Raw genomic sequence first — 12,115 nt, forward strand, 5'->3', positions numbered from 1 at the left:
TTTTTTTGTAAATACTGAAAATCTACAGCAAACCTACTATTTATAAGGTGTTGAATAACCTAATACACCTTTTCAATGAAAGGATGCAACCCACGAAAATAGAAGACACGTATTCACACTAAGAATTTTGAATCACCCTAAAAATAACTAACATTGTTTGCCAGTTCTAACTTTTCAATATGCAATAAAAGGTGGGCTTTTATGATATTTGGCTGCTCCGTCAAAAATAATTTTAGCTGCTAGCCAATATACAAAAAATACATAGTAATTATGTTTAAAATTTGCATATTTTTGTATATTAATTATAATGTACAAAATATATATATATTTACCGACTATTCTTTTGATACACCGTAAAAACCAATAAAAGTAACGTAAAAATGACACCAAACAACCACTTTTTTAGCACCCATATTTAAAACAAATGTAGCTTGTAAAACTACTTAAAGTCTAGGAATTTAGTTAGTTTTTGACACAGTTTAGACCACTCCAACTGCGCTACTGCTTCTTATTCTTTAGACCTCCTGGTCTTGAATTTTTGTGCTGAAAAAGCTAAAATCAAAAGTTTAGACCTTAGACCCAAAAGTTCTTTGCACGGTTTTGTCCTTCAAATGGGTTGGTCTTCAATTGTCTCCCAAACTTATGTCCAGGGACTAGGGGGCATAAGTTCCATTTGAGGGGAAAACAATAATTAAAGACAAGCACAAAATAGGGACAAAAGTGCAAATGACCCGATGAAGTTCGGTTATGCTGGAGCCTAAATTCAGACCGAACAGTCTGAAGTTTGAAACTTCAGGCCCCTAATTAAAACTTCTCACAAAAAATTATAAGGCTACTAAGTTTAGAAATTGTAGAAATTTTAATTATTCTTTAATTAACGCTCATAAAGTCAATTACTTGTGCACACCACCCAAAAGAAACTTTGTGCAATGAACTTTTTCTTTGATTCTCCACCATGTGAAGAATACTTAGAATAGTTCAATGGATTTTCATTTTCAAAGCAAGCTCAACCGCTCAAGTACCAAGTTGAATTGGGCTTAAGCCCACAACCAATTTTGACTTTGTAAGAATTGTCCTATAAAAGTTCTCATCATCTTCTTTAAACAAACATTGCCCACTTCAAGGAGATATTTACAAATAAGGAATATATCCACATAGCACATAGTATGCAATATTATGCTTTTTATAAAACTTACAAACAAAGGTTCCAAAAAAGCATACGACTCTCTCTCTCTCTAAAAGCAGAAAATAAACAAACAAAAGCAGATAACTACCGGTAAGAAATAAATTCTTTATTTTTTTATTATAAACATTTTTAATGATATTAATTTATTTTCTAATAGCTGATGTTGGTCAAAGGACAATTCGGGAAAAATGAAATTTTACACCTATAAATTACACAAGGTAAGTTATTACAGAATTCAATTCTCAACCAAATCCTTCTAGCCTTTTTCTTTTTACCCTCTCTTCTCTTGGTCTACAAAAATAAAAATAATTGTACTAGGAATACCAAACTTTTTAATATAAATTAGACAAAACAAATTAAAAAAAACGCTTCATTAATGGAGTACTTAAGAATTGGGCACGTTATAACACGCGTCAATTTCAAGGTGGAAAATTTGCCCATAGATTATAGAACACAAGAAACACATTATTATACAAAAGTAACAAATTCTTTTTATTTTTTTCTATCTATAGTGCTAGGGTTCTTTCATTATTGTTACTACAGTTATTATTATTCACAATTTTTTAAATTTATTTCTCTAAGGTAAATCAAAAAGTAATTCTTTCAATCGATGTACCTTTATCCGATCTTTATCTGAATTTGCCTTACCCAATTAAGCAAACAAAAGGAAACATTAAAAAGGTTTAATTATATATATCTGTATTAGGTTGCAATTTAATTTTCAACCATCTATGACCAAATATTTGTTACACTTTTTTTTTATTTGTCTAAAAATTAGGGTTTGGTATTTTGTGTGACAAATTCAAAGCAAATTACTAGTGGGTTATCTAGTCAATTTTTTTTTAGGGATTGTATTTTGTTAATTATTTGGGTTAATTACATGACCAGATAAGGTGAGTTAGGTTTTTTTTTTTTTTTTTTTTTTTTTTTTTTTTTTAAGTTTATATATAGGATTAAGCTTAGATCTGTTGAATCTGATTATAAATATTAGGTTTTGGTTTGATTTTTACTGTTTAAAATTTGTGTATTTATTTATTTGAGCTGTTTATGTGATTTGATTTGATTTATTTGGTATTGAGTTGTTTTTTTTTAATGGATGTAGTGAATTGGAGTTGAAGTTTGTTAGATCAGTGGATCAATAATATGTAAGTTCATATTTATTTGTTGTTGAAGCTTTGAATTTTTATGGAAGGGTATTTTGGTAAATTGATTAGTTTTTTGCATGTTTGTTTTGAATAATTGGGGATTTTTTTGGTGAGTTGATTGATTATCGTGAAATTGATCGTAGTTTTGATTAGGGTTTTATTGTTTAATGTAAGTAAAGATATTACTGAGTAATGAATTTGTGTTAAATTCCTTGTTATAGAGGGAATTGACTGGTAATTCCATTATAAGTTATGTTGCTTAGATCCGTGTTAGATCGTCCAAATATGCATAGTTTTTGGAGGATCTGACACACTGCCTTCAATATTTTTGAAGAGTCTGAGCAATATTTGTTTACGAATGTGGGTCGATTTTAACCCTTATCCTATGAGTTTTTACTATTGATTTTTTGACGATCGACTACTAGCTTGTACCCACATTGTTCAGGTCAGATGCACAACATTATATTTTAAGGTCATGCCTTCATGTTGTTTAATTTTGCAGTTTTCGTAGATCTATACTGTTTTGGGAATCTGTCCAATAATGTGGATGGACTGTTTCAAGAGTTGTTCTGTGAATTTTTTGTTTGTATATATTTGTACACAAGCAGCAATTGCTCTTGAAAGATTATCATATGTTTGGTTGTTGTCCTTGCGTTGATTTTTAGCTTCTTGTAGAAGAATTCCTATTATGAATATATTCTCAGAGAACAATCATAATTAACAGTTTGTGCATTCAGCCCGGACTCACTGATTTTTGCGACAAGTAGCTATATGTACTTCTTGAGTCTCAATAAAAACCTTTGGTTCTCTTCCATATGTTATGAAGGATACTTGAGAGTGCAGTGTTCTTGCTTTGATTTCTCACATGTATATTGATTGCTTGCAGTGTGGAGGATGGGGACTGAACTTGTGAGACATTGCATCAAAGAAGAAGATATGGACATTTCATCAATTCCGCCTGGTTTTGAGTCACTTGCACCCTTCACCCTAAAAAAGGTGGAAAATCATCGACTCATGATAAATCAGTCATCCTCAGTGAGTGTGTCAAAATCGCATAAAAGTCAGGTAGTAACAGATATTGAAGGTAGTGACGATGGAAAACCGATTAAGTCACTTAGGCGTAAACCCGGGGTGAACTATGGGAAATATGAGAAAAGCTCAGAAGATGAATCCTGTTCCGATCAGGTTGAGTAGCTAGTCTATTACTTGCAAAAAATTTACCTCTGCACCTTTCTTATCCTCTTCCTTTTGTGCAGAATCCCTCCGTAAGGTCTTCACTTCCAAAAGGGGTCTTCCGTGGATGTGAAGGGTGCCTCACTTGCCAAAGGGTCAGTATATGAACTGAACTTTTTTTTTTTTTTTTTTTGTTGTGTTCTATTTTATCAGCCTATTATGGCTATGATGCAGCACACTTATCTTCTAGGAAGGTACCTATAAATAATTGCACTTACAAATAACGGTTTCTTCATGGCAGCCAGTTAGGATAATTTAAGGGTTCTGGTAATTAAGATTAGGGCAGCACTTAGCACTCTTATCACAAGAAATGTTTAGCTGTCAATGGAGTTGAATTGACAAATATAAAGCGAAAGGAGATATAAGCCAACATAGAGAGTTGTAGGTCTTATCACATGTATATGCTGTTTTAAGGTTTCAAATTTGGAACAGGTAACTGCGAGATGGCGGCCAGAGGAAGCATGTAGGCCCGATCTTGGGGATGCTCCAGTGTTCTATCCAACTGAAGAGGTCCTATTTTAATTGTCTAATGAACTCCTTTCAGTATCCCTACCTGACCCATCCTCTTTTTTTGTTCATAATTACTTTGGGAGGATGTTTTATGAGTCTTGCCTGGTCATGTTTTCTCAATAACCTTTTTCAATCTCCAGGAATTTGAAGATACCTTGACATATATGGCTAGCATACGCACCAAAGCAGAGGCATATGGAATATGTCGCATAGTCCCACCTGCTTCGTGGAAACCTCCATGCCCTCTGAAGGAAAAACTTAAATGGGAAAACACCAAATTTGCTACCCGTATACAGAGGATTGACAAGCTTCAGAAACGAGATTCGATGAGAAGGTTGTTGGAAGCTAATATTCATAAGAAGAAGAAAAGAAGAAGATGCTTAAAAACTGGAGTAGACCTGGGTAATGGTAGTGTTGATATTAGGAAACCTGGTGAAGCTGCTATCTGTGATGCTGAGTGGTTTGGATTTGAACCTGGTCCAGAGTTTAGTCTGGATGCATTTCAGAAATATGCTGATGATTTTAAGGCCCAGTACTTCAGGAAAAATGAAGGACAGTGTGAGCCCTCATTGGAGAACATTGAGGGTGAATATTGGCGGATGGTTGAGAAACCCACCGAACAGATTGAGGTGGCATTCTTTGCTGATTATCTTTTTTTCTTTTCTTCTTTTGCAAACCCGTCTAGGATGTATAACACTCTCTTCCTTTCTGTCATTCCTTTGTCATCATTTCATAGGTGCTTTATGGGGCTGACTTGGAAACTGGAGTATTTGGAAGTGGGTTCCCTAAACACGGCCATCAAGTTGGCTCTTCTGATACGAAGTATATAAACTCAGGGTGGAACTTGAATAATTTTCCTAGGCTTCCAGGTTCTGTTCTTACATATGAGAGCAGTGATATATCTGGTGTTTTGGTGCCTTGGCTGTATATAGGAATGTGCTTTTCATCATTCTGTTGGGTAAGGAATATAGTTTCCCTCAATTGCTTCATGATGTACTATGATAAACTGAAATTTGTTGGGTGCAATTGCCTCAGCAAGTCTTTTATTGACTGTAGCTCTGTAGGTGCCTATTTCTCTTTGCAAATAGGGTTGCTCTCATATGTTGAAATATAATTGGCACATACCTTTTTTCATATGCTTTGTTACATTTTTTTTTTTGAGCCGTAAGCTTCTTTTGCTACAATTTTTTCTTCTTCTGCTAAAGAACTTATAATTTTTCTTTCAAAAATAAATTCATAAATGTTGTTCAAGTAAGCTCCTGATCTTGTTTATTCGAACTATTAATGGGTGGTATTAGTGATTGCTTGGTTGAGATAATTTCTCTCTCTTGCACTGTGGAGGAGCTTCTTGACAGTAGTCTTTTTGAGGTCATATATTTGGAAAATTAGAAGCAATAGTTGTTATTGGGTCAGCTCTTGATAATCCTATTCTTTTGAATTGGATAGCAGTGTAATTTAGTTTGCTTGAAATATATGATCTGGATGATCATTCTTTTCTTTAATAACCTGAAAACATAACAGCCCTTGTGCTTCTGTCTTATTTACTTACCAATTCTTTTTTCTATATTTTGCTCAACAGCATGTTGAAGATCACCATTTATACTCATTAAATTTCATGCATTTCGGGGCTCCAAAGATGTGGTATGGTGTGCCTGGAGCAGATGCATTGAAGTTGGAGGCTGCGATGAGGAAACACTTGCCTGATCTCTTTGCAGAGCAGCCTGACCTGCTTCACAAGCTGGTGAGCCCAATCTTCAGTTTATCAAAAAAGTAATTGAATGCTATTGACACGTCTCTTTGTTGGTAGTCCCTATTCAAGAATGACATATTTTTCTAAAAAACCTGTTCTACTACTGTGTCTTTTTAGGGTTGTGAGCTCCCATTTATATTGTTGCAATGCTGTAGTGTTCTCGTCAATTGAAATGTGAACAATAATCTGTCTTGCTGTAAATCTTACTCTTCTTATGGATAATCTGTCTGCTGTTTCATTTGCTAGATTATTCTTATAGGTGATTTGATTTGATTTGATTTTTTATTTTTTTAACAATAACATATTTTTATGCAGGTCACACAACTATCTCCCTCCATATTGAAGTCTGAGGGAGTCCCAGTTTATCGGTGTGTCCAAAATCCTGGAGAGTTTGTTTTGACCTTCCCACGAGCATATCATGCTGGTTTCAATAGTGGCTTCAATTGTGCTGAAGCAGTAAATGTTGCTCCTGTTGACTGGTTACCCCACGGACAGAATGCAATTGAGCTTTACCGTGAGCAAGGGCGGAAAACTTCCATATCCCATGATAAACTATTACTTGGGGCAGCTCGAGATGCAGTCAAAGCGCACTGGGAACTTAATTTACTGAGGAAGAATACCTCAAATAATTTACGATGGAAAGATGTTTGTGGAAAAGATGGAATTTTGTCAAAAGCATTAAAGGTACGAATTTATTCGAATAATATAATTCTTAGGCGGATGTCACATAACAACACTAATATTCTATCGATGGATGGTCCTTAGTCTCCATTTCCATTTTCCTCTGATTTTTCTTCTGTTGCATCGAGGGTATGTTTTCCTTTCTTCTTCTTTTTTTTCTTTTTTTCTTTTTTCTTCCTTTCTGAAAAAGAGGGGTTGAGGTGTTTGTGGTTAAACTGATACTTATAGAGTTGGTCACACTGATACCACATTTAAGTTGTACAATCGTATAACTTATGCTACTAAGCCTAGTACCTCTTAATTCAACTTCACTGCTGAGTCATGTTTTGTGCAGAACCGTGTTGAGATGGAGAGAGTCAGGAGGGAGTTTCTTTGCAATTCTTCACAATCACTAAAGATGGAGTGCACTTTTGATGCTACTAATGAGAGGGAATGTAGTGTATGTTTTTTCGATCTACACCTGTCCGCAGCCGGCTGTCACCATTGTTCGCCAGATAAATACGCATGCTTGAACCATGCAAAACAACTGTGTACTTGTTCCTGGGGTGCCAAATTTTTCCTCTTCCGTTATGACATCACCGAGTTAAACGTACTAGTTGACGCTTTAGAAGGGAAATTGAGTTCAATTTATCGATGGGCAAGACAAGATCTTGGATTGGCTTTGAGTTCTTATGTAAATAAAGAGAGGCAAGTTGCAGGGCTTGCTGGTAAATTATCCTGTAAACCTGAGGAACCAGTGCTAAAAGAGACAAGCACAGGACCCCCTATAGCTTCCGTGAAAAAGGAAAAAGATGATGGAAATGCAAGACTCCTGACAAAGGCCAGCAGCAGTGCTGTTTCATTGCATAAAGATAAACAAGCATCCTCTATGCCTGACAACACTTCTCATGGAATTGAGAGGGCAAAGAATGGCTTTCAGAGCAAAAGTGATGAATCCATAAAGTTGGTTCCTGCTTATAGAACTCCGGTTACTGAGCTGTCCATTGAGGGTGGGTCATGTAGTAAGAAATTATCAACAGATAAGCGTGAAGTGAAGGGCAGTTCAGGTCTTGGTGATGGTGATGTGATCCTACTGCTCAGTGATGATGAGGGAGACGAGATGAACAACTCAATTCCTTCGAAAGATACTGTGGAAAAGCACACAGTGAGCATGAGTAACAGTGATAAACCTGTCTCAACAACATCCATTGATAATGCAAGAGTCACTGCAGATGGAAATAATGGTTCACCTAGTTTGAAGAGCATAAAAGTTGACTATAATGTAAAAGACGAAATACATCGTAGACCTAATCAAGAAACTCACACCTTCATTGGAGGTTCGTCTGTAAATATGGATATTGATACCCAGGGCTCGCAGGTTACAGAAGGGACTTCTGGCTGTAATATCAGGGATGCAGATACTTGTCCCCAGCCCCCGCAATCATTTGACTGTAAACCAAATAAAGAAGATAGCCGAAATAAGGAAATGGAGTGTGCACAACCTTTATCAAGTGACTCTTCCGTCTCTCAAAACAATTTGGACAGATATTTTCGCCAGAAAGGTCCTCGTATTGCAAAAGTTGTGAGGAGAATTAATTGCAACGTGGAACCTCTGGATTATGGAGTTATCCAGCCTGGCAAGTTATGGTGTGACAACCGGGCTATTTACCCCAAGGGTATAATACATGTGAAATACTCATATTTTTTTTACTCAACTTTTGGAAGTAATGATTGACAACCCTGTTTTTTTGTTAAATGCAGGATTCAGGAGCAGGGTCAAATACATTGATGTTTTAGATCCAACAAATATGTGCCACTATGTGTCTGAAGTTCTAGATGCAGGACGAGATGGCCCATTGTTTATGGTATTTGATATTCTTTTTGAATGGAACTGTTTGTTCGATTTTTTTTTGTGTGCGCGCGTTCTGTGCCATCGGTATTCTTAGTTTTGGATATTGTGGTGACTTAATGCTGCCACTGTTTCTTCCTTGTTTCTTCTGCATTAAGTTTTCGATGTAGAGTTGAGCCGCGCTTCATTTCTACTAAACATTTATCATCAAGAGGTTTCTCCATGAAGCTTGATTATCTTAGAAAACTTTTCCAGCGGTCTTTATTAGCTAAATGGATGTGTCTTGTATAACATTCACAGCCTACATCATCAAGGGTTACTTCATAGTATTTCCCTTCTTGCCCTTTTTTGATTTTCCTTCATGTGACAGCTGAGTTGGCATTTCTATAGCTATGTATTATTTGGTTATTCATTCCATTTTGGTTTCATCCTGTTATATTATTTCCTGCCATTTTAGTATCCTCTTTTTAAGCAGATAATTGGATTTTCAGGTTTCGCTAGAGCATTGTCCAAATGAAGTGTTTGTTCACTTATCCGCTGTCAAATGCTGGGATATGGTCCGGGAGAGAGTGAACCAAGAAATATCAAAGAAACATAAGCTAGGAATACTAAGGCTTCCTCCTTTGCAGCCACCTGGAAGTCTTGATGGCATGGAAATGTTTGGTTTTTCTTCACCAGCAATTATACAGGTCCTTTCACATATGTTCTTGAAATTGATGTTAGATCTAGGAATTTTTAGCGCAGACACGCTAATCTGGAGAAGGATTTCAATTGCCTATTATCTTATAGATAAAAAAGATGTGGAACAAAATGAAAGTTGAAGGGAAGTCTAAAAGATCTCTTCTTGACATTTATCTTTTAATTTCATCGATGCAGGGTATTCAAGCTATGGACCAAAGCCGGGTATGTTCCGAATACTGGAAATCTCGACCATTCATGCAGATAGCACCATCTTCCTTAGGTGCGGGCAGTTCGAAACTCAATATAAAATCCGAGATCTCAAATGATCCTACCGGAGCTGATACAGTTCTGAGTGGCCTAATTAAGAAGGCAAACTGTGAAGAACTTCATGCATTGATCAATCTTCTCAAAACCAATAATTTGACCCCTAATCAAGGTTTAGTGACTCATCTTCTTAATGAGGAGATCAATAAGCGAGGTAGATGATTTGGATTTTCAGCCTCGTCGAGGCTTGGACTTCTCATAAGGAGTTAACCCTGTAAATGCTCAGTCACATTCTAGTTTTAGGTTAGATTTCATTAGGTTGACCCCCATTTCTTGAAATTTTGCACTGGCTGTTAGCAGAAAGAAAAAAAAGAGAAAAGGCCGGCACATAGTTACTTTTGGACTTTGGTTCTTGGCATTCTTTGAGAAGGTTAGAAATTCATTTTTCAATCTTTCTATAGAAAATTCCGAAAGTTTTACTTGGAAATGTGAGTTAGAAACCTGCATTCTGAAACAAGCATTTAACGAGTGAATGCATATGGTTGAAAAAAGCGACAGGTATTCCTTATTATAGATACAGGAAAAAAAGACTTATCTTTCGTCGAGGTTATTTTTGCACAAATACCTTAAATGGAGACAAAAGTGAATACTGGACATTAAATGATCCTATTTCTGCAAACTAAGTTAGTTTGCTAAGCATTTCATCAAGGATAAAGCCAACAACCTTTTTCTTTTTTGTGGTAATAAACGGTGAAAGGATTACCATATAAGCCAACAACTTTGCAACCTATAAAGAAGCCCAATTTTCCTCATTTAGGTTGTATTGGCCCAACTTCTTGGCTTGTGCAAGGCGACAACATCTTGGATGATTTAAGGAATCACTGTTTGGAATGGTTCAAGTCATTTTTCATGGAAAATATTTTTTCGAAAAACATTATCTGGAATTTACTTGGCGGATAATATTTTTGAAAAACATAGTATATGAAAGATGAATAGTGATATTAGTTGATTGGGGTGCTTTGATGAAGTTTTTGAGTACTAACGATTAATAATGAGTTATTACTTATTAAGCGTTGCAAGTAATATGATGCTAAACTAAGATAGTTGTAAGAAAAGTGATTTTTCAGCACATAAGTAAGAGACTAGTTACGGGAGGCCCGTGCTTCTGAATATAAAAATAGTAAATATCATTAAATAAGTATAATATGTGTCATATTTTGTTTACCATATAATTAATTTAATGTAATTGCAACTAAATCATATCTTATTGATAAGTTTTTATAATCATTAATGTTTCTCCGTCATATAATTGGATAGTTTTTAAAGAAAATTATACTTATGAGGAAGAAACTAAAGTAGGAAAATTAGCAAATTCCAAATGGACCCAAGGGATTCGATATTCTATAAACTAACATGATTTAGTATGATAATTAACAACTTGGCGAAGATCATAGATTGAAAAATATTTTCGGACTTTTATGAATTTGTGATCGTGTGATTTTTATTTAAATATAAAATAGATCTCTTTTGATGTTTAATAATTTCACTCATTATTTTATGTGTCTAGAATTTGTGCTAGTTAAGTGTAATTTTTAATCTCAGTTTTAGACGAAATTCAAGAAATAACCTTTATTCATTAAAATGTACCTCACGAATCAATGTAATTTAGTTTTTTGTATATACTTTATTATTTAAAAAATAATTTTAGCTAATCAAACAAGAGATTTTGAAGACAATCCGAGCATGACTAATAACATTATTTTTGTTTTCAACAATATATGACACCATTCAATAATTTTTATTTTTAATATTTGTAAGACATTATAGATATTTCAAAGGCGACATATAAAATTGTCCCTAAATTTTTTATTGTTCAATTCAGAAAAAGATAGTTAAAATAAAACTAATTATATAAGAATCATTCTTGGTTCATAATGAAAATATAATCCGTAGAATCACCAAATTTCTGGAAGGTTTTAACCTCACCTCTTCTCATTTTTCCTCTTCTTTATCCCAAATATAATTGAAAGAATTTAAAATAAAACTTAAAAGGTTCTTGTCTTCTTTTTTCAAAAGATGCTTATTTTATTAATTATTGAAGTATTCTATACACTCTTAAGTTAATCTACTTAAAGTCGTTGTACTAACCTTTTCATAGGGAAAAAAGTTTAATACAAATTCTACGAAAAGAAAGAATTTTTGTTTGAGAAAATGGCCAAATGAGCCCCCAACATTTTACCGATATTTTAACTACACACTAAATCTCTGCGAGAGTCCTATTACCCTCCTGAAAATTTTAAAAGTGAAATATTCTCACCCTTAAAAGTTGACTTATCCAAGAAGGTGACTACACCGCTTGGAGGCGCGTTAAGGCATAACAAAAAACACCCCAACGTTAAAAAAATATCTACGTGGCAGTCCAACTCAGAAAAATAACATTCATTCATGAAAAATATCCTAAGTAATTTCAAATATGTACTAATTTTTTTATTAGACCGATAAAAGAGTAGATTTTGATCTTTAAAGAAATCCCTAATATGAGGTACATAAAAAAATTAGTGGTATATAAAATACACACTTCAAAACATATAAAGTAACAATCTCACATAATAATTTAACTTTCAGATAAGTATATATGTTTCCCATAAATGAAATGAAAATTTCATTTTACTCTTTTAATATTTTAACTCTCACGGTTTGCGGAATTATTACTTCAAACTCATTTATGTTTATCTTGAACACATTTAAAATTTTAAAATTGTATTTTATTTTCACATGTATTAGCAAAAGATTCATATTTTCATATTCTAAAATCAATTTAAATAACCTTAGTTTAG

The 12,115-nt window shown here is 34.3% G+C and overlaps 1 protein-coding gene across 10 annotated transcripts; it reads left to right on the forward strand.

The window, feature by feature from the left end:
- Positions 1–1,166: 1,166 nt before the first annotated feature.
- LOC132614042 (putative lysine-specific demethylase JMJ16) lies at positions 1,167–9,765 on the forward strand. Of its 10 annotated transcripts, XM_060328394.1 has the most exons (14): positions 1,180–1,276; positions 1,344–1,404; positions 2,289–2,331; positions 3,218–3,516; positions 3,588–3,659; positions 3,997–4,074; positions 4,215–4,703; positions 4,811–5,032; positions 5,654–5,815; positions 6,140–6,508; positions 6,840–8,160; positions 8,246–8,349; positions 8,825–9,022; positions 9,210–9,765. In XM_060328394.1, the coding sequence occupies exons 4-14, from the start codon at positions 3,226–3,228 to the stop codon at positions 9,498–9,500; spliced, it is 3,597 nt and encodes a 1,198-aa protein (XP_060184377.1). In that variant the 5' UTR covers positions 1,180–1,276; positions 1,344–1,404; positions 2,289–2,331; positions 3,218–3,225; the 3' UTR covers positions 9,501–9,765. The 10 variants fall into 10 exon arrangements, with proteins under 10 accessions (XP_060184376.1, XP_060184377.1, XP_060184379.1 ...); XM_060328393.1 differs by lacking the exon at positions 1,344–1,404 and having other exon boundaries at positions 1,167–1,276; XM_060328396.1 differs by lacking the exon at positions 2,289–2,331 and having other exon boundaries at positions 1,181–1,276.
- The last annotated feature ends 2,350 nt before the right edge of the window (positions 9,766–12,115 follow it).

Source organism: Lycium barbarum, chromosome 10 (genome assembly GCF_019175385.1).
Source record: "Lycium barbarum isolate Lr01 chromosome 10, ASM1917538v2, whole genome shotgun sequence".
NCBI classification, from domain to species: Eukaryota; Viridiplantae; Streptophyta; class Magnoliopsida; order Solanales; family Solanaceae; genus Lycium; species Lycium barbarum.

What these genes read in the sequence shown, in the direction of transcription:
- LOC132614042 (XM_060328388.1), top strand. An exon ending in ATGAATCCTGTTCCGATCAG is followed by an intron (nt 3,517 to 3,587) that starts GTTGAGTAGCTA and finishes CCTTTTGTGCAG; the next exon opens with AATCCCTCCGTAAGGTCTTC. An exon ending in TGTTCTATCCAACTGAAGAG is followed by an intron (nt 4,075 to 4,214) that starts GTCCTATTTTAA and finishes TTCAATCTCCAG; the next exon opens with GAATTTGAAGATACCTTGAC.